Raw genomic sequence first — 27,241 nt, forward strand, 5'->3', positions numbered from 1 at the left:
CAAAACAAAACAGCCACGCATAAATATACAATGGTTTTTATATGAATACCATTGCATTTGTACATTCATTTACTTTTTTATGAAAATTTCCACAATCCCCTTATTTTTCCCACTGCCCATTTCATCTGCTTGTTACAATGCATGTGTAAAAGGTGGTGTGTTTTTTGTTGGTTTGTTATTTTCTGTGCTTTCTTGTGTATTTTATCTTCTGCCCAGCCTCTCACGAGTGTGAATGTATGAGTAATTTGTACATTTTATCAGGCTGCACATCATACTACACGTAGCCACTGCTCAAAATCTAATTATGTTACATTCTATTAAAGTCATGCCCTTTGGCTTTATACTTCCAGAGTGAGAAGGCAGTCTCTGCATTCACTACAGCGTCTGTATTTTGTATAGACTGTGTTCTTAGCAATAAGCACAGCAGCGACAGATGTTTCAGTGGGCGACATCTTAACATATTCAACCATTTTTAATACACTTCAAAAGCTACAATAGCAACCCAGGGGAGAAAAAATATTAGTTCATATAAGAGCAAAATGTTTCTGTTAACCGTGTTATTGCTTGAACAGGCAATAGTAGTAACTCTTCTCATCAGTCTTGCTGTGAGTCACAGTGTCACAGTACTGATAAACAAAGCAGTTACTGTGGTTGAGGAAGTGAGATGATGAAATCAGACAAGGATGTAAAAAAAAAAAAAAAAGTTTACGAAAATCTTTTACATAGTAGATGCACTGGGTTGTTCCTGAAACCCTGCACTCCATATTTCTAACACCAGCAAACAACATTTTTATTTTCTTTTTTTAAGGCTGAGAGCCACAGAAACGTAGCAGGGTGAGGAGACGGGAAGCATTTGTGAGAGCTGTTTTATTTTTCTTTCATCCTCAGAAACCCATTGTTTTGGCAAAGTTCGACATTAGTCACCAGTGCACGGTGGGTGTCTGAAACCATTCCCAGATTTTCCAGTGCATGCAGGGTTTCAAAGTCTTGTGAGATGTATTTGTTGGAATGGAGTCCTCATATTTTTATATAACTGGAAGCTATCGTTAACACTGAAAATGACTGGCCTATTTTAAACTACTACTACTACTCTGCCCTTTTGTCTAATACTCAGATCAGCACATGTCACCTCTAGAGTGTTGCTTTAATACTTCAAGATGCTGTGTGAGTTATGAATATATAGTCTTTCATGTTCAATATATCTAACACAGTCTGTGCAAAGAGGGCACTTGTATGTGGCATCAGATAAAGATTTAAACTTTTTTTTATTCCTGCTTCATCTTCTCTCTGCTGTGCTGTGCTTCGTTATGGCGTCCCCATCAGCAGGTAGAAGGTGAGAGCTACTATGAGCAGTAAGCAGAGGGGAGAATTAAATGTCTGATAAGCTGTGGAGGGCATGAAGATGTCCACGTACTTATAGATGCTGATCATGTGCTCGCTGACTGGAGGACTGTCAATGTCGTGCCTCGTGATGGAACCTGTTGGACGGGTAAGATGAAGGAGATGTCACAGGCAAGGGCTAAAATAATGGGCAGTGTAATCTGACGCTAAAGACTCATCGCTCACCTTGAATAGCAGGTCCCCATGCAAACAGGTAGTACCACGAGAGGTGTAAGTCCACAAGCGTTTCCTCTCGTGGGACGTATAACGGTCGCTTGAAACGGCAGGTGACGCGGTTGTTCTCAAATATGCCCTCTTCGTCTCGAGCCGGATTCCTCTTGATCTCCTTGGCCCACTGGCCGACGTTGTAGAAGTGATGTATCCGCACGCGCCCGTTATCATCGTGCACACAGGCCATAACATCGTCTCCTCCCTAAGGAGACAAAGAGTGTTATTTCCAGCAGGATAACACAACATGTCTTAAAGCTCAAATTGTGTCAAACTGGGTTCTTGAACATGACAACAAGTTCACTGTACTTAAAGGGCCTCCACAGTAACCAGATCTCAATCTAATGGAGCTCCTTTGGGATACGGTGAACAGGAGATTTCCATCACAGATGTACATCTGAGAAATCTGCAGCAACTGTGATGCATGCATGCAGCATGATATTGCATGTGATGCAATATCATGCTTTTAGTCTTCCCAAAAAGTTACATAAATGTTGCTCCAGGACTGTGGTTGCAACATATCAGTCGCACTGTTGTGATGTCAATGTTTTGACCTGGGGGAAAAAAACAGCACAAGCTTGGCTTCGATGGATTAAATTGAAAGGGTTTACTTTAACCCAAACAATGTTTTTATTGAAAAAACTGGCTAATAATTGAATATATGTTTTTTTAAGTTTTAAAAAATTGAAACAGAGAGTTTATTTTGGAGACCTGCTGAGTCACTGAATTTCATATTTAATTGGTTCAATCTCTTACAGTCAAAAAAATTCTTATCCATGAGTTTGACGTGGGACTGCTAATTTTTCTGTACCCTGAAGCGATAAAACAAAAAAATCATAATTATATGCAGCCCAAAAGATACAAACATATGGTTTGCTGTCCCAAATAAGACACAAGACCTGTGTAACTTTTAGCAGTCAGAGATGTTGCAGAGCTGCTCACCATTTTCTTATCAGATGAGAAACCTACAGCCACCCAGCCATCCGTATCTGCGCTCAGCTCAAACTCCACATCTGTCCCGATGCGACGATAACTCAGAAAGTAGTCACACGTCTCTGCATCGCACCCCGGCTTCCCGTACCTGAGTGCAGATAAATAAATGCAAATGCTCAAAGTCATTCACTAGAGATAAGATCTCAGCTGGGCAGACAGAGCTCATCTAAACAAATGAGGACACTTTTTAAAAGAAACTGAATCCAGGTTACAAAGAAGTAAGAGATTAGCTTGCTGAGCGTTCCCATGTTTAGCTCTGGCTCTCTGACGTCAGGAGCATCTGGGATGAAGGACCCCCAGGGACTACAGTAACACTCGAGCTCTGTTTTGAGAAAGACAGAGGTGGATCTCTAACCTTATGCAGCCCTTTGTTACTCCACAGTCGCTGACTTTGATCTTGGCAAAGGGGTCGACTGGGGGTGCTGTGGGGAATGGGTAACCTGCAAAACACAGCAAATAAGTAAATACATAACATGAATTTTGTTGATTACACACTAAACAGCTGATACATGTATTCAGTGATGAAGGCCAACTGAGGAGAGGCCATCTGCACTCTGTGTGTGGGTGAGGAGAAGGAAGGGGTGGGCAGCTACCATCGGGGAGCTGGCCTGGGTGCTGAAAGGCCTCATATTGAGGTGACAGGTTGGATGCAAGACAACACTGGCACATATTAACCTTTGTCCTGCCCATGCTAGGCCCTGTGTGGTTGTGTGTGGAAAAAAGCATGCAAACAAAACCACTAGCTGCTCATCTTTAGTGGACTGAGTGACATCCTCACCATCATCGGACAGATATCTGGACTCCAGAAACTCGGAGGCGAAGGTGCTGTAGGAGTCCTTGTGAGGCTCTTGGTGTCCAGGCTCTCCGTGCTCTCCGTGGCCGGTCCGGAGTGCTCCCTCATCGGTGGGGCTCGGCGCGACCCCCCACCATCCAGCGTGGATCAGCAGCACCGAAAGCTGCACAAGCCTCCGCAGAAAAATCATGACCAACAAAAAAGGGAACGCTGGTAAAACAATAAATACAAAAAACAAAAACGGTTAAACCGATCTGGAAGAAAACTGGATGTCCATCACTGTTTGAATTTCTGCATCTTCGCAGGTTTCCTTGCAGCGTCACAAAACCGTCTCCTCATCCTGTTTATTCGCAGGGATGCGAGGGGACACCGCGTCTGATTAGGAGGCTAATCCAGCTCTAAATTACCCAGATTCGTAATCTTATCATCGAATTCAGCTACACGCCCATAATCCTCTTTGAAACCGCAGTCCTGATGGCTTCTAGAGCTCATTAATCTTTTCATAGGCTATTTTTCGGTGTTGGGCCGGATGAATGGTATCGCCCAGCCGCCCTCTCCTCTCGTCTCCTCAGTCAATCACAGTAACGTCCAATGAGCAGACGCTACGTGCTGCTGTCACTATCGATCAATTGGAGATTGAACAACGTTTCCACAACAGCTGACACAGTATTTCACATGTTTGGAGTATAAGATGATGCAATGTAAAATAATTAGCCTGTAGAGTAAGATTTTATTGCCTCGGCTGCAATCGGAATTTTAGTTCTAGTCACTGACACCAAATATACCACAGAGCTTCTATTGTTCTGACGAGCTATGCGTTAAATTGTGTTTATTCATCCAAAATTTGGAAGTAATCTAATCTAACCCTAACCTAAAAATTACCAATAATGTTTGCACTCCTCTCTCCGAAAATTATTTACTGAAGACACGAATTTAAGCTGTTCCTTTTACACTGTTTTTCCTCTTGTTTTTAATCTATATCACTCTGCTTGTTATATCTGTGCATATATGCGATTTTTAAAAGGTCCAGATTCTGTTCCATAAAAAATGGTTGCATGTCCACTATGTTCACATGCACTCTCTGGGTGTATTATACGTCATTTCTAAATGTGGTGCTTAATGTCACTACGTGTCAGTCCAGGTAGCTACATATAAGTGAGCATTCAAAGTGAGCAGGGACTTTTTAGCTGGGCATGATCATGGACATACTTTGAGTAGATATGTGACCTTACATCAATTTATCATAACAAGTACTTTTGCATCCACACATCCATTTTCTGCCACGTATCTGAGTCCTGGGTCTACTCCGTGTAATCTTCCTTACACTTCCCCTTGGAGAGGCGACCGGATGGTATCTTATGTCGCAGCTGACTATAGTCAGATCCTACAGTCGGGTACCTCGGCCCACCGAAAAAGAAAAAGAGGCTCTGTCCCGTTTTCTCTGTGAGTGCACAAAGTCACAGTCCTGCCACTTGATGGCGACATAAATCCACGGTTTGCTCTTTTTTTGAACTTTTATTTAGTTTCATCATAGAATCATACAGAGCATCTTACACTTTTCTTTGCTGTACTTTATCAACAAATCTGTAAAGCTTCGGCTTTATTAGAAGAGCCAGATGAAAAAATTCTGGTAAGTCCCAAATTTAATGTCAAGTCGCTGACGTACAAGAAAAAGAATAAAAAATAAATAAACCAGGAGGATCTGCAGCAGATGGGAATTATAAATCATTCCAAGTGCCCCTAACGCAGAAGGGTGACAGCAAAATTTTATGTCCATACATAAACACTTATCAAAAGTATCTGCAAATCTAAAGTTTATTTTAGAAAAACAAAATGGATAGTATTATTTTACATTTTTATTAAAAATAAATCAGCAAGTGTGTGGTTGATAAAATTACCTAAATGTAAACACAAGGAAAGACCAAAAAGAGAAAGTCACTTGAATTTAATACTTCAGTGTTTTTGTTAAAAACAAAGCAAGGTGAAATCCATCAGATTTTAAGATTTTTGGCAGCAACAGCAGGTAAGGATTTCACCAGTAATGCTGTGAATCTTTGCTGTTCATGTCTGTGTCCTGTGGGTGATGCTGATGTATCACTGTGTAAAACTGACTAAAGGTGTAACTAGACTGCAGCGACTGTCAGAGATGTCTGAGTGACATCCACGGTCGCACAGCCTGACAGAGTAAAAAACATTTTTCTAAATAAATCAGAAAGTCAGACTGATATTGACTCAAATTTTGTTTCATAGTATGAACCTTCTGTGGGACTATGAACCTTTTAAAAGGTTGCTTTTGCAGCCTGATCTTTCATGCATGTCACAGTATGTCTTCGTGCGTGTATGCATGTATGTATCTGTAAGCTTATGTCAGGTCTGGGTCTATAGAGCACCACTCATGCATGTAAAGCATGTGCGTGTCATACGTGTGCATACATACTAGAGTGTGTGACCTTTAACCTCTCTGCTCTTCACATCATCTCTCTCTTTGCAGACACAAATCAGCCTGATCAAATGCTTCTCTTGGTCTCAATCCACCCAATTATCCCTTGTTTATCCTCCTATTATTTCCACCTCCACCTCAGCCCTCTCTCCCTGTCTCTCTCACCCTCTCTCTCTCTCTCTCTCTCTCCTTCCCAATTACCATTCCATGTAGGGGGCATTGCTTGCTGGGTAATGAGGGATTCTGGGCATACCAATCTTAGCTTAATAGCCTTAAAGGGCCACTCATTAACACAAACACTTACTCTGACTCTCTCTCTCTCTCACACACACACACACACACACACACACACACACACACACACACACACACACACACACACACACACACACACACACATACACACACACACACACACACGTGTCCACACTGATCCATCCCCGTACATCATCCCATAGATAGAGATGGAGTGACAGAAGCAGAGAATGAGCGAGGGACTCAATGGAAGCGGTAGGAGAGAGAGAAAGGGAGAATGAGAGAGGAGAGGAAGGATATGTGGGGAAGGGGGAGTGGTGTGGGTCTGGTAAATGTCAGTGGTGTGTCTCCTGGGCCTGAGAGATGAGTTAGTGACAGCAGAACAATGGCGGCGGGATCCATTCAGAAACGCAGCTGCTCTGAGTGCATGCCTGGATCTTTCTTCTGCTTAGCTGTCAACCAGCACTTGTAAAGGCACAGCTTTAAATAAACTCACACTAACAGAAAATATTGCATGAGTGGTCCATTCAGCAGCTGCACACAGCTGTGCATGTGGACACACAAGGTAAGCTCTGCATGTTATGGAGGATCAGCAGCAACGTGAATGGCTAAGTTAGGGCTGTTAGCCAATAAGAGTTTCTGCAGACTGAAAAGTGGCCACTGGAACATAAGTCTTGCATCCTTCTTCTTTCCCTCTGTCACCTTATAGCACACATCCTATGGATGGCCAAAACCGATCATATATCTGATATTACAAGTATTGCTCATGTAGTCCAAACCCAATATAGCATATTCTTTATTTCCTATAGAGGTTTTTGTCCAACTGCGGTTTAAAAAGGGTGAGATTTTAGGTTTAAGAGCTGTCTTTAATTAGGACAAATACGGGTACTGCAAGTTATTCTTGAGTCTCCCACATACACTAAAGACCCAAAAATCTCAGATGCACACGGTTGTTTATGTTAATATTACCTTTATTTAACCAGGAAGTTACATTCAAATTTCTTTCAAAGGAAAGACTTGGCCAAGGTAGATGCTGTACAAACTCAAAACATTTAAAAAATGACACACATAAACAACATAAAATGCAGGGAGTACAACATAATATACAATACAAAAAAATGCCAATAACATAAAATATGAATGGCCTCACAAGAAAAACATTTACAGGTTTCATTCACTGCATTCCTTATGAAACTTTCACCAATAGATACAGGCATGTTAATTTATTGCTTTCTGGAAATTATTTAACGTCCAAGGTACATAGTAAGTAAACACTGTTTTCCACAGATCTGTCAGAACTTTAGTTACGTCAGAGCAACCATTTAGAGGAGCATAGGTGGTTTGCTGCTGGAATTAGATGACAGTGAAGAGTACCCAGATTAACAGGAAGTTTACCTAGAATCAGAGAAAAATATACCAGTGCTGTTTTCTGCAAATAGTGACGGCCAGCCCATCAAATCACACAGAATCCAGGGATGAATGCAGTGATGATTGCATTTATAATAAAACATAGAGGTGTGTGGCTCAGTAAAGCTGAGGCAGAAACATCCATATATCAAACAGTGAATCCCCATAACTATCATAGGTAGAAAAGTAGCTTCCACAAGTATTTTTATTTGAAAAAATGGTAAGGCAAGAATTATTTGATTCACCATCAGATGTCAGATTTGTGGGTGAATTTTTGTGAATACCATAAATTTTGTTTTTAAATAAAGCTTATTTTAAATGCTGCAAAGCAATTCGTAATGAATAAAATTGATTCTAAAGCTCTTGTATTGCATTCCCTACAGAGAGCGCATGTGTGAATATGATAATATCATCAGCATAAAGATATATTTTTGCTGAAATTTTATTTGCCCAGATCATTTGTTTAAATGAACCCTGTGGGACACCAGATTTATGGCACTCTGCATATACAGACTGATTTTGATTTATAAGATTTCAGAATTTCTTCACAGCCTTAGGACCAAAACCAGCATTATTACGTTTTTTAATCAACACTTCATTATCCACAAATAAGGCAACACAATGTACTGTCCAGGACACCTATGAGATCATTTGTCACAGCTCTAGCAGCAGTAATGGTATGTGCCCTATTCTACTACTACCAGATACTCATACTCGTACTGTAAACTGTAAAGCTGCTATGTTGGTCATCTAAACCAGCGGTCCCCAACCCCCGGGCCTCGGACCGGTACCGGTCCGTGAGTTGTTTGGTACCGGGCCGCGAGAGTTGAGGCTCAGGTGTGAAATGTATAGTTTTCAGGGTTTTTATCGGTCTTTTCAGGTGTGTTATGAATAAATTTCCTTTTTTTCGGTACCGGTACTAGTTTTATTTTGTTGTATTTATCCGCGACACCTTAAAGGCCGGTCCATGAAAAATATTGTCGGGCATAAACCGGTCCATGGCGCAAAAAAGGTTGGGGACCGCTGATCTAAACCACTTCAAAGCCACTTTAAATCATGATTGTAAATTGTAAATTTTAGAATGTTATTGACCCCTTTACCTCAAAGTGTATATACTTCCCTTACCCCAGTCTTTATATTTATTCTTATTCTTACTCTTACTATATTTATTGTTGTTCTTTTACACTGAAGGGAACTGGAGCTTCGTCGTCTCGTCTCTCTATATACTGTACTGTATATAGCAGAGATGACAGTAAAGTTTACTTTGACTTTGAGATAAAAACTGTTTTAACTGCAAAATTACCTCAGATTCAAGGATTTTTGTTAATATTGAAAGCTTGGAGATGGGATGGAAGTTGCTCAACATTGCTGAATCCCCACCTTTAAACAACATTCACAGTCTGGATAGGATGTGAAGTCCTAAATGAGGAAATGCTTTAAAAAAATTGTGTGAGAGGGAAAGTAAAGTAACCAGGTACCCTTTATTGAAGTCTGCCTCATATTTGCCTTTTAACTATATCTCACCTCTGCGGCTCTTAGCTTTATAGGAAAAGTAAAATAATAGTCTCATCCTTTTATTCCCTCATGCAGCAGCAGCAGTAAACCTGCAGGAGGTTTTTTTTTTTTTTTTTTTACCTATTTTGGGGTCTGAATTGAATATCATTCTCTCATTCTCCACCCAGCAGGAGCTAGATCACTTATCGACTCGAGTCTGTTTATAACACCAAGCTATTACTTCTGTCTCTACCTTTCCCTCTCACACACACAAACAGTCATAAAGCGGGGCTGTGATCTAGCTGCAGGGATTAATTTAGGAGTTGTCAGAAATCACTTTACTCACAGAGGACAGTAAGCACTATTGGCATGCCTGTTCTGCAGGCTGACTGCACTCCAACCTCCTTCACACCTTCAAAGATGCTAAAAAGATATAAATTGTTACCAGTGGTGTGTTTATTGCACTTACCGGGTAATTGTCTGTAACAGAGTGTAAGAACAAAAGCTTGACTGTCTGGCTTATTTGCATACGTTGTTTGGTTTGTGCTGTTTGTCTGTTGGGTTCTCTGTGTGTACCAGTGGCTGAACGGTTCCATTGTCCTGATGAAATGTTTGCATTAGCGCTAAGGAGGCGCAGATGAGACATCGATCAGTGCTCATTAAACACCTCCAACTGTGGTGACACACACAAACCCGGTGGTGCATATTTATATTCACATACTGAGCCTCTTGCATAGATACAGCTAACAAACAGAAAAAAGTATTTGAGCTCATTCAAGCCTCATACATTGGTCCCTTCTCCTGCGATTGACTCTCAAAGCTTCTATTGACCGTTGACTTAAAATGCTTGTTGTCCGTAGACTTATCCATTAAGCTGTAACACTGCTCTCTCTCCATATAGACATGACGACTGGCTGGGGCCTTAAGCAGTGATTATGGTGTTGGCAGTGGGAGCTGGGGGCTGTACTGTCATTAGTCTGGTTAATCAGAGCCTTGCTCCAGGTTAAGCTCCGCAGCCTCAAGAGACAGGCTGATGAGCTGAGAGCCGTGCCCAGCCTACAGTTCTTGGTTCTGGGCTCCAGCGGCTCCCCTGGCCCCTGCCTGCTCCAGCCAGTAATCTATAACTCTCCCCTGGAGCAATGGATGGAAGCTCAGCCTTCTGGACAACACTGACACACCATGCATGGTAATGAGACACACAGAATGACACACTGTCACACACACACCTGTTCGCACACACCCACACTTACCACTGATGCAGTGTTAAGGATCATCACTGAGTTTCTATGAGTTTGTTCTGCTTGGCCTCTAAGAGCAAGATTACAGACTCAATAACACTCTGGGAAAAAAACAAGCGGGTCCTCGTGACCTTGACTTAACGATTTGATGTGACTTCTAAATGCTTTACTACCGATGTCTATGGGGACCAGTAGTAACCAGCTCAGCAGAATGAGTGTATAATGACCACAGGGACTGCTGATTTTCAAACAGCAACTACCCAGAAGCACACACACAAATACTCAAATAAATTCCCATGAGGTGAAATGGGTTTCAGCTAAGCTGAGACCCTCCAGGGAGTGGTGTATCTGAACCAGGCTTGCCATTGGCCCGCCTCCTCTATCCCAGCATCCCCTGTGAGCTCATTAGCCCCAATCATAACCACTTCCCTGTGTTACTTTGCACACTCCATCCATCGCCCTCTTGCCACACACAAATTGCGCTTTCCATCAGAAATGGACGGCGAGTGTGAGTTTGTAACAGCAGGAGTACACGTGTGTGTGTGTTTGTGTGTGTGTGTATGTATGCATGTGTGCGCTAAAAGGACAAGGAAGGTCGGAGAGCCCCGAGAGCCTTCAACATCTCCCAGTGGAGTTTGCACACCCTATGGAGCATAGAGAAGTAGGCGGGAAAAGAGACAACCAGGTAGAAGGAGGTTAAGAAGTGTGTTTTCAGGTGATAAAGTGGATGACCAGGTTTCACATCAGGGACCCCTCTCTGCTCTTTTTTGCTGTGTGACCCAGATGGGTGGTGAGGGAGACAAAGAGGAAGGAGGGGGAGGCAGGGAGAGATAAAGAAAGAGGGTATTCATTTAAAAAATGAGCATGCAATACAGACACAGGAGGGACCCAAGAGAACCACAGAATGGGATGAGACAACAAAGAGGCCCATCATCAGTTTAGTGAATAGATGTGTCTGTATATCTATCCCTTTTATGTCTCTCTGCTTTCTTTTTCTTTTTTTTTTACCATCTCATCTGCTCTTAATCAGCTTCTCATTGTGCTATTAGCTGAACCTGTAGTCTTAATCAGAGGCTTGGCACAGACACCATCACTATCCGCTGCCCTTCTCACACGCGCACAAGCACTAAATAAACAGATTTTAATGTGACACCAATCATGTCATCTACTCAATGAGCCCTCCTCCCTTTCCCTTTTGTGGCCCACACCCCAAACATAACACATGGGAAGCTCAGGTGCCCGATCCATCAGTCAGCCAACACACTCCCACTATAAAAATGTGTGTGTGTGTGTGTCTTTTGATGCTGCAGTATCCCAAAGGGAGGGAGGATGATTTTAACTGGGTAACCCGAATCACCTCCTATCCCAAATCCCTTGTGCATGAATACTGTACACAGACACACACACACACACGTCTGCATACTTTGTCTCTTATGCATGTCAGTGAGTGTGTATTGATAATGGCCATTAGCATATTTATGATCATTGCCAGCCTCTTATTGTTTGCTCGCTCCATTAATCTTCATCTGCTGCCTGCCGACTGACAGCTCAATCTCACAGGCCATCGCTGGGCAGACATACACACACACTAATGCAGACACACATGCTCAAAATCCACAGTTGTACATAAGGCATACTTGCATCAACAACTGAGTGGTTTGTCTCACACATACATACACACATTATGGCAGCCAGCATGATTGACATTCACCCCTGCGAGTGTAATCACCGGAGGTTATCCTCCCCAGCTGCGCGGGGGTCTGCTCAGCTTCTCGCGCGCAGTGCCGAGGCATCATACCTGCACGCTGACAGTTCCTTTTGGGGCATAGGTGAGTGATGGCGCCCTTTGATGAGAAGTCCACCAACCCCACCTCTATCAATACACCCCCCACACACTTTAAAAAAATACCCTTTGTCCTTTCCAGCTCTCCATCACTCGTGATCATCAAAGACCTGCGTGAAACTGAGACTGTAAAGAAAAAAAACACACTTTCCGAGTGAAATTCACAAAAACGCATGCAGGTTAAGAGTAAACTGTGCTCCGGTAGTGCGTGTATGTGTCTTTAATGCAGTGACAGTCTGTGCTTGCGTGCATGCAAGCAGCCATCGCTGTATTGCGCACTCAAATGTTAATGTGTTTGTTTAGAGCCGGTATGACTGACTGACTCACAGCTGATTACTGGGCGAATGAGTGCTGGAAGCGAGCCAAGTTCAATGGGAGGTCTGTTCTCCTGTTGCCTCTTCCTTTTTCTTCTCTCCGCTCTCCCCCACTCCCCCTTTCTCCTCCTCCTGCATCACCCTGCTGCTCCAGGAAGAGCAACCTGGGAGCCAGGATGTGTGTGTGTGTGTATTTGTGTGTGTTAAGGCATATACTTACCTTGGGTATAAATTTAACAACAAAGATGAATTAAAGCAGGAAGTTCATGATATAAATAAAGCTGTTTGTGCAAGAGCTTCTTGATCGATCGCTGTTCAGGGAGCATTTAGCAGGTTAAAGGAATAGTTCAACAATTATTTTTGAGAGTTTGATGAAACACTTGATCTAAATTTCCTATTTTTGCATTGACTATGAATCTGGACTCAAAAGACAATTGGATTTAGTGTAATGCTGTGTTAAGGTAGGGATGCTGTTTTGTTTTGTTTTGTATCCGTCCTGCCAAAGTCATTTTGAGTCTGCGAGGAAGCTCCTGCAACTTTTCTGCCACAGATACACACAACAGCCAGTTGCTAAATGAAATCTTCATTAAATCCTTATGAGAACTGTTAAACCTCTTTTTTTCTAATACTTTAGTAAAAGTCAATGGAAACAGAATTCAGTGGACAGACACCGACTTTCCTTTAAAATTAGGCTTAGACTTTCCTTTTTGATCAAGCTTAGAGACAGAACTGGATCAGGTGACTTTGAAGCCATCCTGTAGGTCCAGGCTGCTGGGGGAGCTCCCAAAACACCTTCACCTATTTTACCCCACTCCTGGTGGGCTACAAAGACTGTAAGCTGGTGATATCAGGTATCCTGGCTCTGTCTGAAGTGAAAAGATATCTGGTTTTATCAAAGTGGATTCTTTATTCAATCCCTACACAAACACAAATAAGAGCAATAATGACTGTGATGGTTCATAGTATGTGGGCAATCTGTGCCTTTTAAGCGATGAGATGTGGGGCAGTGTCACTTCCAGCAAAACTTTAATATACAGACAGCACACGACCACTCTTGAAATCTCAGATTACCATTAAATATTATCATTAGCTTACACTGTGTGGTTTTCTTCCTTACTGTGTTATTAGCTTTTTTTTTCTAACTAAACTTTTACTCATAACTTTACATCTGAAACAAGACTCCCAAGATTTTAGTGATAACCCACCCCTGAACTGGGAAATCGTTCATGTTGGACTCGTTTGCCTTTAAGCAATAAGATGTTTCAAACCACAATATACAGGATAGAACAAGTTATAGCGCTTTTTTTCCCCCTGTAGTCATAAAGCTATTTTTATAGAGCCTATCTATAATATTTCACTAGCAGAGATTATATAAGTTTTATTGTAAGCTCCGACAGAAAGAAGAGTTTTATGGAGCGTCAATAAATCATTCCCTTCATTTGTGATATCAGCTTCTAAGACTGTTTGCCAGTGTGTGAGTGTACGAGTTGCACAGTGTTAACATTTACGGTGTGTAAGCTAATATATTTGAGTACTTTATGGAAGTAGTAAAGTATGAAATACATAATTTGTTAACATGTACCATGTAAAACAGCTCTTAAAGATGAGCTGTGAATACAAATGCTGCTTTTCTTTTGTTAAGGCACATTCTATCATTTATGATCTAGGAAGCTTTTTTTTCTGCTTGCAGTAAAACTCCTGTGCCTGGAGCAAAATGCAAAAATATTTAGAGTTACAAGAAAGGCTGAGCTATATTAAATGTTTGTGTCTACGTGCATCAGAGAAAGCTGAATGAAATATCCTGTTGTGCTTTTGCTTTGATTATGGATTCTCTTTCTGCAGATGCTTGATTTAAAAAAAAAAAAAAAAGCCAAACTGAACCCAATAAACCTTTTTTTCATCACGCCACCTCTTTTTTTCCTTTTTTAAAAACTAATATTACATTTTCTAACAAATCTATTGAATGTGTAGCAGTACTCCACAAAGATCAATTACAAATTCTTATTACATATTTCAGTGTGGTATTTTCACTGAATGTTGCACAATGGACTTTTACTGTGCAGTTTTTCAGTTTTTTCCTGTCTTCACATGCGATTCTGTGACCCTCACATTCTGTGTGAGCTCACCTCTTTCAGCTGCCTTTCTTAACTATTTCTGTTCTATTAATCGGGGCCGCTCAAACTTTTCTGAGGACACAGTTGTAACACATAAAAGCATCTTCTTATCATTTGTGGTCTGTTATGCTCATGGTGGTATAGTATGTATTCTAAATGTTTTTAAACTCTCAGAGGTATGCTCATCAGCAACTTTATTAGGTGCACCTGTTCAACTGTTCAAAAATGAAAATATGTAATCACTCGATCACATGGCAGCGACTTGATGCGCTTAAGACGTGATCGAGACAGTTCAAACCGAGCATCAGAATAGGGAAGAAAGGTTAAGTTAGTAAGTAATGTGACACGGCTATTGGTGTTAGACCGGCTGGTCTTTGCCATCTCCAGTATAGGATCCCAAGTTGTTGCTGTTTTTTGTTGTTGTTGTTGTTTGGAGAATGCTCTCAAAAAAAAGATGAGTGGCAGTTCTTTGGGCAAAAAAAGTCTTGCTGATGGCAGAGATCAGAGGAGAAGCAGATAGGAAGACAAACAGCATCCCAAATAATCACTTGTTATAATCAAAGTATGCAGAAGAGCATCTCTGAATGCACAACATGCTGAACCTTGAAGCAGATGGGCTACAGCAGCATAAGACTACAGGCAGGCTCACCAGAAAACTGGAAAAACTGATGAGTTTACATTTCTGCTGTGATTTTGTATGGGTCAGAATTTGGCATAAGTAACATGAAAGCATGGATCCATCCTGGCTTATATCAGCGGTTCAGGCTGCTGGTGGTTTGGCAGATATTTTCACTTAGTACCAACTAAGCCTCATTTAAACAACACAAACTAGCTGACTATTGCGGCTGACCATGTCCATGCCTTTACGACCACATTTTCATCAGAAGATGGCTGCTACTAGCAGGATAACACACCATGTCACAAAACTCAAATAATCTCAAACTGGTTCTTGAACGATGAATTCATTGTGCTCAAATGTCCTCCGTAGTCACCAGGTCTCAATTCCATAGAACATCTTTGGGATGTGGTGGAACGGAAGATTCACATCACAGATGTGCAGCTGATGAATCTGCAGCAACTGTGTGATGCTATCAGTGTTGGGACTAACGCGTTATTAAGTAACGCGTTACAGTAACTACGTTATTATTGTGGTAACGAGCACGGTAACTAGTTATTATGCCAAAACCGGGAACGCGTTACTCGTTACTGGGATTTAAATAGGCTCGTTATTCGTTACTTCGTGTGGTGGCTATCGCGGAGCTTCCACAGATTCAATAACATTAGCAAGTGGTGGAAACCAGCAGGTGGATGAAGGAAAAGGGAGGCAAGAGGAGAGACCCGAAGCGGCCGCTGGTCCGAGAGTGTCAGGTGAACTGAACTTCAGGTAAGAAGTTATAACCTGCAGTCTATCTGAGTCACATATAAACCAAGTTTAGGTGGAGTTTATTTTCGTTATGCTGACTTTTTCGTACTGCGTTCTAGCTAGCATGACGGGGTTTCTATACAGCTGGGTGGGTGCTATGTGACTGATGTTGAACTTTATTTTGTTCAAGGTTAATTATTAGAGTTGCCAACCGTCCCGTAAAAAACGGAATCGTCTCGTATTCAGAGAAAATATTACGCGTTTCGTATTGAGGTGAAAAGGAACACAGTTTGTCCCGGACTTCAGCTACAATGAAAAAGACACAAAGCTGGATTAATTCTGTGTTTACGCTGCACAGCTGCCTCTTCTTCTCTCATTCTCTCACCCTCCCTCTCCTGTTTCTACTTCAATCAGGAAACTGATCAATGCTCAGCTGATCAGCTTTTCTCTCTTGTTTGTTTATCACTTTGCGCCAGAAAGAGGAAACCAGTGGATGTCGCGGTAAACAACAGCAGCACGTTTAAGCTTGATCAGCTGTTGTTAGAATTTATTTAATATTAGTTTCTAGTATCAGTTGATGTTTGCTGGAGCCACAGCTGTAAAGCTGCTGGTCATGATGTCGGTTTGGTTATCTGGTGAGAGGGAAACATGAAGATGAAACCAGGAGATGTCCTTACTGAATCATCAGAGCTGTGATGGAGAAACAGGTTTACCTTTTAGTTAACATGAATGAGTTGAAGGGAAGTTATGAACTGTTTCTGAGAGATAAATAACACCAGGATCCTTTTCTAAGTAGCTGACAGCTGGTAACTGTGCAGGGGCGGGTCTAGCAAAGTGTTGCCAGGGGTCCATGTAGGGCATTAACGGGGAAAGGGGGGCACAAGGAAATACTTTCTTATTCTCATTTAAAATGTCTCACTTTTAAAAAAAATAATTATCTGAGTCTTACAACAAACAATTTATAGATTGATACATATCAGAACAGTGTACATCACTGTCACAACAGTGTTTATTTTCATTCAAAGGCTTTATGATTTTTCCTATAATGGTGGGCCGGTCTCTAGTCAAAATGCCCGGGACGATTTTTTTGTCCCAGTCCAGCCCTGTATGCAGCTCATCTGCAGTCTGGTGTTACCTACATCTTCCTATTCAGAAGGCAGAATTTCCAAGTTCTGAGTACAATCGAAAGCACCACGACTGCAGTTTTTGTGTTGGATGTAAAAAGCAGGCTAGGATAGAATCAGGCGTGGGATTTCTCTCGTGGAAATGTGCACATTATTTTTTCCTTTCTATTGGTAGGTGGCACAGTGCACTTGTGGCAAGTAAGCAAGCTAGAAGACTGGCAATCTTGCTGGGTTACGGAAGCAACACATTAACAAGAGAATTCTGAGTAAAACCAAAGTTACTTTCCCTAGTAACTAGTTACTCTGAAAGTAACGAGTAACTTGAAGTAACTGAGTTACTTTTGATAGAAGTAACTAGTAATGTAACTAAGTTACTAATTTAAAGTAACTTACCCAACACTGGATGCTATCATGTCAAGATGGACCAAAATCTCTGTTTTCAACACCTTTTTGAATCCGTGCCATGAACAAATAATGCAGTTCTGAATAAAAAAGAGGTATTATTAGCAGGGTGTATCTAATAAAAATTTTTACCAATGTAAAGTTAACGTTGGGGTTAAAAGAAACCAAACATCCCAGTTTTCAGTCTGGGATTTTGATAGACTTCTCTTTTTTGTAATAAATACCATGACATCTCACTTGGACATAACTCTCACTCACAGAGGTTTTAATTATAATTCATTTTACCTCACTGTTAGCAGAATACAGCAACTTTTCATACATCTAAGAACTGCTACACCCAAAGAGTGATATCTTTAACCTATGTGAAGAAATAAGAAAGAAACTCCCACTGAAATGTTAAATAACATTAAAATGTTTGATTGTAATGTCATGGACGTTTTACCATCATTTATACTTTTCTGGCTAAACTTTAAAATGTTTTGGCAAAGCTGTTTTAAGGTGCTGCATGACTGATGAAGTTGAGAAAGTTGCTAGTTGCATTTTGCTAAAATGCCAAAATCTTCTTGGAGTAATTTAATGGTCTTAATATAGAGTTTATTTTAAAAGTCTTTTTCATATCCTTGCTCTCTGATTTCTTTGGAATTTGGTTTGATATTACATAATTGGATCCTTAACCTACACCACACACATCTGAGCACCATCCAGTAATTGTATTATGTTTATATCCCATGCCCATGACCTGGTTATTGTGCAGGAGGAAGAGTTCAGATTGATGTATTACTGTAACGCTAACTGTGTTTCTTTCATCATCAGCTTCATTTGGCCTGTGATTAACTCCCAATCAAGAGGCTTGATTAAAAGTGGGAGTAAAAATATTCCATACATATTTTAATACCCTACTAACAAGGAAGCCAGCTCCCAAACTGCCAACAAAATAGATATACACCCATAACACGCACGCACTCGCACATACATCTCCCCTTTTCTCGCCTGAAAACACACACCTAAACATTTCACGGCTATCTCCCCCACACCCCCGATGCCGGCTAGGTGGAATTAGAAAACCAACCCCGCAGTCTCATTAATTAATTAAACACAGTGTGCCACTGGCACCTGGGTACCGGTTATCACTGCCACTCAGACACACCATGATCTCAATAACCACCCCACCACAGGGCAGAGAGAGAGACGGAGAAGTGAAGGGACTGCTGATTCTTCTTTCCCAACTTTGAGGTAAAGACCTTTAAGGAGCGAGGAAACCAGACAGCAACAGAAGTGAGACCGCGGTCTCCGTGTTTCTGTGTAGGCGAGAACGTGGAACTCTTAATGGAGCCTGATCAGTGTTTACTGCTGCATGCTTTTGTTTGTGTGTCTTTTCGCTCGCTTACGGACTCCGCGGGACCGTTTTATCATCCACCCTAGCAGGGCCCCTAAATCACTGCAGCAACACGCTCCTCATCATTTGCTCTTAATGCTTCTGGATGTGGAAACAAAGCATGAACACACACATAAATACACACACGCTTTTTTGATTCCTAGCCAATGAATGGTTTGCATTCTTCTTCTTCTTTATTTTTTCTTTATAGAAAAACATATTTTGCAAATAAAAACCACAATTGTAATTTAATTGTAAGCAAAGAAATTTTTAGATGTTGTTCATGATCTTAAAACAACAAAATTCTTTAATTTCATAAAGGAAACCTTACAGTGGACACCTTTGAGTAAAATCACACTACAAACACTCATAAAACGTCTCACAGAAACCCTTTTTTACTGTTACCTAATATCTGTTAGAAGTTCAGAAAGCAAAAGACTGATTACATCCTGAAAAATGACTCATTAAATATGTTTGGTTTTTTTATATTGTCCATCTATCCAACTGATTATCAACTTCCAATCAAGCACCAGCAGATCAAACAGTGGACAACAGATCAAATGTCAGGTGTGTAAAACAGGGATTTCTCGGGCTAAACCATTCCTGAATATTAAATCGGAGTATGTATTTTACCCTATTTGCAAAAGTCAAACGTATCAGGTTCACATACATAAATTGACGTGAGGAGCATCGCTGCAATATTCCACACCTTGCTATCTATTTTAAATTAAATCATGGCCACCAGCACTAATTGGACCTATAGGGACAAATAATTTGAAGTTCTGAAAAATAAGTGGTATCGCTGTTGGTTTTGTTGCCTTTCAGCTTTTGAAATTGACTCAGAAGAAAATGTCTGAATCAATATGAGATGAGGGATTTGAAAACTCAGTGCAGGCGAACCGCGCGACTTAATCAAACTAAGAGAAACATTTCTGAATATGGAATATGACCAAGATCCCCGGTGTCCTGCACAAACGTGGAAAAATATAGAAGATACTAAATTAATATGGAACATGTAAGGCTCCCTATTATCATGAACTACTTAGAGTCAAGTCTATCTGGAAAAAATTAAGAGGTTTGACATATTGCACAACCCGTTTACAGAGCCTTATATATGGAAGGTGCCCTTTTGTCCATCAGTTGGCTTCAACTCACAGCAGCAATGGATGTCATGGGAATGTGCAACTATAATTCTTCCAAACTGACATGGAGACAGGTGAGCATTTATAATATATGCAGAAAATTTACAACAGTTTGGGTTTGTTGGTCATGCTTTCCAGTGGGACTGGATGTATAAAACCTAGTTATTAGCTAAGTTTGTTTTTCAGCCAAATTTCATGGTTTTATTGAATTTCTGTGCACCAGCTCTGCTCTTTGTTTCTGCAGATATATCAGAGTGTGTCCACAACAGAGGTGGGACACTTGATTGAGTTTGCAAACCCATTGAGTTTGGAGTGTTTATATGGGAGAAGGCCAAGTTTTCCATTTTGGGTGTGGAGGTAAGAAATGTTTTCCCTGCTACACGCTGCAGTTGAGCTGGTTGTTGTGTCAAATCAAAATGCAGTACGTTTATTTAAACTCCTCTTCTCTTTTTTTCTCCCCTTCAAGATGAAAATGTAACACAGAAAGTATTTAAAATACAAAATATGAGTAACTGTATTCCGTTACAGTTACCGTTTAAAAAGGTGGTATTTAGAATACAGTTACTTTGTTGAAATAAATGGATTACACGGCGGTACTTCCCTGTTTCATGTTGTAGCGGGTCAGGACTCTTTGGGTCTTGTTTGACAGCTATGTTCTGTTGTTCCAGGCGGCAGCGTTACGGTTGCCATGGTTACAGGGTGACGCTCTCTCTCTGCGTGTTTCCTGGGTGAGAGAGCGCCTTTTTGTTGTTGTTGTTGTGCTAAGCTAATAGGCAGAATGCTACCGGTATAGCTCTAAAGAATGTAGCATCATAGGCAGTGTAGTCCGTGCTGCAGGGAGAATGGACTGCCATACCCGTTATGTGTCTGTGAGCGAGGCAGGGAGAAAAAGGAAAAGTACGATCTGTCATCGAGCAAAAACGGGAGCTGGAAGCATGTAAATACAATAATAACCACTGCAGCCAAGAAGAGTGCCTGACGAGCCCAGTTATAAGTAAGCTATTAAGACTCGACTGTACACCCTGTTCGTGTTTTCCTCCAAAAACAATAAGTTCTGTTGGAGCAGCCTTTCAACGCCTCTCTCTGTCTCTCGCAAGCAAAGTTGACCCAGACAACAAAGTAAAGCTATTTTTTGGCTATGAGCCCGAGGTGTTAGCCAGAGGTCCCTTTACTACGGTTTGGAGCCGCGGACCTTCAGTAACAGTAATAAATCACAGCAATAGTATATTCACGTAGTTGTAAACAGCATGATAATATATTAAGTAATCCAAAGTATTCAGAATACATTACTCTCATTGAGTAACGTAACGGAATACGTTACAGAATACATTTTGGGGCATGTATTCTGTAATCTGTAATGGAATACATTTTAAAAGTAACCTTCCCAACACTGCCCATTACTGAGATCAAAGTGCCTCAAGAAACCCAAATCAGGGTCGTCAACAACAACAAACACCGAGACAATAAGCTGTCACTGTCAGAGTTTCCTGCACCAGGAGTTGAAATATGACCTGGTGAATTTCAACAGTGAGCATTTCGCCACTTTTGTTCAATACAGCTACGCTGTGTTCAACTAGGTGGGTGAGAGAGATACAGTAGAGTGGCATTAAATCAGTTGGTTTGGGTTGTTGATAAGCAGCGATTAGTTGACTTATTTTATACTCAAAGATGAAGTAATGAAGTGGCTCCATGATGGAGTGGTTTACACAATCATCTAACAAGTGAGAGATCGCCCATTACTGACCTGTTGCACCCATCGGCATGTGTGGCGACATAGTGCGGTTTTCATTCGTGCACAAATATTTGGGGTAAAATAATGCACTGTTTATTTGCAGTTTATGCACCAGAATCTGTGCGATAAACTACATTTTTCTGACATATTTTGGAGAGATTTTTGCAGTGAAGTTCAGATGACAAGCATCAGAAATATCGAAAAGTCTTGATAGCGTCATTGTTTGGCTGTTTTTTGCTGAGTTGGGACTCTCGGTGTCTGGCTGATTTTTCACCATGCTGGTTGGTTCTTGGTTTCTGAATCACTATCTGGTTTTAAAACACCAAGATGGTGAAAAGTCTCAGCTTGAGGTTTCAGAACAGATGTTCGTTAATCAAAGGGTGATGTCACAGTAGCTATATCCATTTCTAAAGTTCAGAAGTCTTTTCTAAAAAATTGATATTTTGCCATTTTTGGATAAGAGAATACATTTCATATGTGGTAATGTTACCTTGTGTTCTAAAATATAGTGGACTGCATTTTATTTTCGAGGAATATTAATGGTCAAATGATCTGGAAAATAACCTTTAGTTGTACACCTGATTTACTGATCAAATGATCTAGTCTTTTCAGATCTCATTTAAGAAGAAGAATCAAGCCCACCAGGATACAACTCAGATTCTGGAAATGATAATGCAGCGACGGGTGGAGACAGAAACTTCCTGCTTTTCCTAATGAGCAAAATGAAACTCCTCTGCTGCTACTTTGTCTGAGAATGCTTTATTTAATAACTTGAGGCACAATCAGATTTATCCATGGCTTTAAGAATGCTTCTGTGCCTCCGTGCTCACCCACAAAATCCTTAGTGAACTCTATTAAAGGCCAAAAACTTACCAACAAAGCAAGCTCCATAAGACTCAGCAAACTATGTGTCCTCTTGTTTATTAAGACTTCAGGAATGTCAATAAGAGCATTTCTATACAGTAGGAAGGCTGTAGAGGGCAGCGCACAGACACAATGACCTCCCGCTATTCTCCTCGTTGATAATGACACAGGCACAGGCACACTGCCCATCAGCCAGACCTCTAATAAAGCCAAACACTCTCTATCATCTACTAATAACCTGCATGCAGCAGTAAGAGTCATGGACAGGCCGGCGTCTTCTGAATACACGCCGGGGAACAAAGCTCCGAGCGGAAGTAGTGGAACGCATCCTGCTTATCGATCGGCGACTGTGCGCTGCCTGATGGCACACGGTGATAACGACATTCTTGTTCTTCATCCCCAAAACACACAAAGACAAAGAGTGCTGTAGAAAAGAAAACAACAGACAGACACACACACTCAGACACAGTGCAAAACATTTCACTCTAACAATCAATCCTTTGGGTAGACTCATTTGGAGGCTCTTGGTTGCCACGCTGCTTCACATCCTCAACTTCACACACAAGAACACACTTGCAAGGTTGGTATTTTTGTAAAGATAGGATTGGAAAACTCGTTAGTCTTTTCTTAATTGGTATAGAAATTCCGTCCTTTTTTCCCCCTCACAGCAACCTCTCCAGGGGAATGCTGATTAATAGTCCTCCAAGTCCTCATGATACTTCCCTCACCTCCTTGCACATATACACATACATCCTCGCTCCTACTCTCTGTAGTGCCGAGCCATCCATACTCAGCTTCACTGTTCAGCAGACGATCATTTCTTCACAAGTTTTCTCCTGTCTCTCCTCCACCTTTCACATCACTGGCTCAGCCTGACAATGTATCCATACAGCTGGTCTGAGAAGGCTTGAAGAGAAAACTTATCTTCTACCCTCCTCCTCCCAGCTTGTCCCATGTCCCTGCGGAGGTGTGGCTCCCTAACGAGCCTCTCCATGGCCTTAGAGAAGGCCTCGGCCGTGGACTCGCACAGGAAGCCCGTCTCCCCGTCTGCCACGCTCTCCAGGGGGCCCCCAGAGTTCACAGCGATAACGGGGCAGCAACAGTACATGGCCTCCACAGGAACTATCCCAAAATGCTCTCTGCTAGGGGTGTAGAGGACGGCAGTGCTACCCTGCAGCAGCGCCACCTTCAGCGAATCTGAGGGGGAGCGGAGGAAAGTAACACAGTCCTCCAAGTGGAGCTGCGCTGCTAGCTCTTTCAGTTCAGTGTAGTGCTGAACATTCTCAGTGACGCGATCATCATAGCCTCCTGCCACCACCAGGTGAATGCCTGGTCTCTGGCCAGGAGGAAGGCTGCTCCTCAGGGTTGCCAAAGCCGCCAGAGCCAGGCCTAAATTCTTCTTCCTTTCGTATCGGTTCAGAGAGAGAAACAGACAGGTAGTTCCCTCGGGGAGCAGTCCTTCCAGGCTCTGTGCTTCAGTGGTTGCCTCGTCAAAGGTACGCGTGTTGAGGGAGGGATAGAGGACATCTGTCTGGACTCCGCTCAGACTGCGGAAAGTCTCCCTGAAGATGCCTGCGGTGAACTGGCTGTTTACCAGGATCTAAAAGAAAGCATAAAGAGATTTGTTCACAAAGATCTCACATAAATCAGAGGTATTTTGATTCCCTATAACATGAACAGCAGCATAAGGCCTTTGATCACCAAAAAGTCTAAAGTACAATCAAAATGTCATTCTCTCAGGGCCCTGAGCTCTGACACCAGCTTACATGTGGAGATCAAATCCTTTCGCACCGGTGAATAGCTAAAGAGCTAAAGCAGTTGCGAGGAGAGAGAATTTACTTCTTTCAAACTTCTTTAGGCTGAAAAGCTAGGTGTGCTCTCACACTAGGTAATCTGTTCTGTACCCGAGCAAATTGTATCTACAAAGTCCAGTTTCCTGGCCCATGAAAAGATAGGCTCATTGTAGTTGGACTACACAGTAAGTATTTAGTATAATTGCTAATTACACACAGGCACAGAGCGTCTTCAGGAACAGCTGATTGTGAAAGTCGGCGGAGTTAGTTATTGAAAAAAAACAATAAGGCAAGTGAGAGGATAGTGTCTCTGGACTTCCAAAAATCACCCCAAACAACCCACGAAAGCCATAAAATCATTCACTTAGTGCTCTGCAGGAATGCTTTTCAAGGTTGTACATCTACATGACAAAGTGTGAGAGAGAGAATCAAATTCAAAATGAGAGATTAATTTTCCACAGTGATTTAGCAACACTCTTTTGACATAAAATGGTCAATCCCTTTATTCCATTAGTCTACAAATTAATTTTATTATTTTAATCATTTGTAATCAGATGTGCACCTGATCAACCTTTGGTAGGCCCACAGACTCTGATTGAAAAGTGTGCTGGGGTTTTTTGAACTTCTTTCATTGGTTCACTGATTGGTTAACATTCCTTACTATTTTTATTATACAAATGAAATAAAACAGTCAGTCCTGTCCTGTAATCTGACCATGTTGCTGTGTGTGATGTTACGCACCATATCAGCCATGCCTGTGGTTCGTTCCTCCAGCCAGTCGATGGGAGTACGGTAAAGCTTCTTCAGGGCCGACTTCCTCTGAGTCAGCAGCTGGTCTGGGAAGTGACAGTAGAACAGAACCTTCTTCCTGCGGCGACCCAGTCGTAACACTGGGATACACACCGACACCTGGGAACAACGAAAAGATCAAAATACAGAAAATGTGACATGTGCCCATTTAACAGAAGTGCAAGTCATAAAACGGCTGATTGTTTTTAAATGGTATTGTAGTGTTTAAAACACTGCACAAGGATCAATCAATATAAAATTCACCAAATCTGGAAAAACAAATCCCACTGGACCCACTTGGAACCAGCAGGTTTTTAATTCCAACTGTAGTTTATTTAATGAAGCCATGTGTTTTATCAAGACAGAGTTTAAATATATTCTGCCAGCCCTGAAAGTTTCCACCCCATTTTAATAGTAAAATGTGCGGATTCATAAATATGCTAAAGCTAATGTACCAAATGTTTAAAAATAAATAAATAAATCTGCTCCTTCTTCTTGAGATGCTCAACTGGGAAGCGCCCACTCACTGTTTTTCATTGAAAAAACAGCTAAGTGACAGAGAAGTTACAGTAAGTTATGAGACACAGTTTTCTCAGAAGAACTGAAAAAATATATGACAGTCATTCATGCTGCCTTTGCCTCCAAACGGGGTTTTAAAAAGCCTTTTTATATCCTCTCTCTTAAAATGTCTCTGGCACCTATTGTGCAATACAATTCACCTGATCACAGAAGATGACATCATATTCCACACCGCTAAGGAAGACCAGGTAGAGGGCCACATAGATCATCCTCAGGTAGGCACACAGGGCATGCAGGTAGCCAAACACACTGGTGGGTAGCCAGTCACCCACACACACCTATTAGAACAATAATAACAGGAGCAGTGACAAAATGTTTGCGTTTACCAGTGATATAATTTTTTTAGTAGCATAGTGCACACTAACACACCACAGGAAGTTCCGCATCGAGGGTCTCAGAGAAGCAATGTGTTGGGTCATAATGGGCCGTCCAGATCTGAACGCTACATCCCTGAGACTTCAGAGCAACGGCAGCATCGACCACCAGCCGCTCCGCTCCCCCAATACCAAGGTCAGGATGGAGGAAAACTACCCGTGCCATCCTATAGACAAGAAAGAATACAGTTAAAACTGAGATGAATAAGGGCAAATAGCTAATTTTCCCAAATCAGAAGTACAAAGTTTAGATGAGTAGCTTTAAGGTTAAAAAGAAGTCAGTGTTAACCTCGGGCACAGATTAAAGAAAAAATACATTTTCTGTGCCAGTCAAACAATCCAAAACTTGATGCTGATGAAAACAACAAACAGTTTTCTCCAGCGAAAGGTACCCGGGATTCATGCATCTAATCTTTGAAAGATTTCAGGGCTGCATTGTTGCCAACTTGAAGAATCTGTCCTTGTGGTTTTGTACCATCACTTAATTTATAACTTTTATCCCTGAAGGTACTTCAGAACTGTTGACAGCAAGGAAATACACCCACAGCTTCTGGCAACCACCCTGTCTGACTGTCACAGCCTCAGTCACCTATTTGAGGACAAACAGCTAGTTCACAATATAGTAGAGAGGAAAAGTCGAGCTAATAACAGGTTATTCCTGATTCAGATACCTTTTTTTCTTTAGATGACAGTTAGTACGATTATAAGCCGTTTTAGACGTTTGTTCAGTTATTATTATAATGTGTTATCCGTCAACCGCGGAATTTGTAACGAAACACAACCACATCTTTAGGTAAAATAATTTAGGCTCGGTTCTCCGCACTAACCTGTCCAAATGTACCAACCTGTGATTATGCCTGTTCAGCTGTCTGTAATACCGATCAACCGTCCGACAAAGTTACCGTTTAGACGCCATCTTGGCTCAAATCAAACGTTACGACTAGACTCACCCCGCTTCGTGCTTGAGCCACAATGGCTAGCGTTTCCTCCGACGTGACAGACACGTCTCTTTCAGAACCGAGGGTAATCAATTATTTGCCTTTGATTTAATGTACATATTTATAAACGAATTCAAAACATTAGAAATAAATATTTTTATAATTATTATTTAATAACTCAAAAATGCATAAACACTTGAAATGATGTTCTGTTGAGTGTGTTTTTTTGTGCTAAATGCGGTCAGTTACTCGGGCTTCTATCTGGTC

The 27,241-nt window shown here is 41.5% G+C and overlaps 2 protein-coding genes across 3 annotated transcripts; both read right to left on the reverse strand.

The window, feature by feature from the left end:
• Nucleotides 1-20: 20 nt before the first annotated feature.
• Nucleotides 21-3,964, reverse strand: frrs1l (ferric-chelate reductase 1-like). 2 transcript variants are annotated; one of them, XM_084943170.1, is made up of 6 exons: nt 3,802-3,964; nt 3,380-3,604; nt 2,957-3,041; nt 2,551-2,689; nt 1,567-1,813; nt 21-1,478 (listed from the first exon to the last, which is right to left on the reverse strand). In XM_084943170.1, the coding sequence occupies exons 1-6, from the start codon at nt 3,896-3,898 to the stop codon at nt 1,306-1,308; spliced, it is 966 nt and encodes a 321-aa protein (XP_084799296.1). In that variant the 5' UTR covers nt 3,899-3,964; the 3' UTR covers nt 21-1,305. The 2 variants fall into 2 exon arrangements, with proteins under 2 accessions (XP_084799296.1, XP_084799295.1); XM_084943169.1 differs by lacking the exon at nt 3,802-3,964 and having other exon boundaries at nt 3,380-3,772.
• A 14,969-nt stretch (nt 3,965-18,933) lies between these two features.
• On the reverse strand, nt 18,934-27,002 carry alg2 (ALG2 alpha-1,3/1,6-mannosyltransferase). Its single transcript, XM_084944130.1, has 5 exons — nt 26,882-27,002; nt 26,032-26,203; nt 25,803-25,940; nt 25,036-25,203; nt 18,934-24,101 (listed from the first exon to the last, which is right to left on the reverse strand). Exons 2-5 carry the CDS (start codon nt 26,200-26,202, stop codon nt 23,361-23,363), a joined length of 1,218 nt encoding a protein of 405 aa, XP_084800256.1. The 5' UTR covers nt 26,203; nt 26,882-27,002; the 3' UTR covers nt 18,934-23,360.
• Nucleotides 27,003-27,241: the final 239 nt, after the last annotated feature.

This window comes from Perissodus microlepis, chromosome 11 (genome assembly GCF_051167445.1).
Source record: "Perissodus microlepis isolate ML-2025 ecotype Zambia chromosome 11, ASM5116744v1, whole genome shotgun sequence".
NCBI classification, from domain to species: domain Eukaryota; kingdom Metazoa; phylum Chordata; class Actinopteri; order Cichliformes; family Cichlidae; genus Perissodus; species Perissodus microlepis.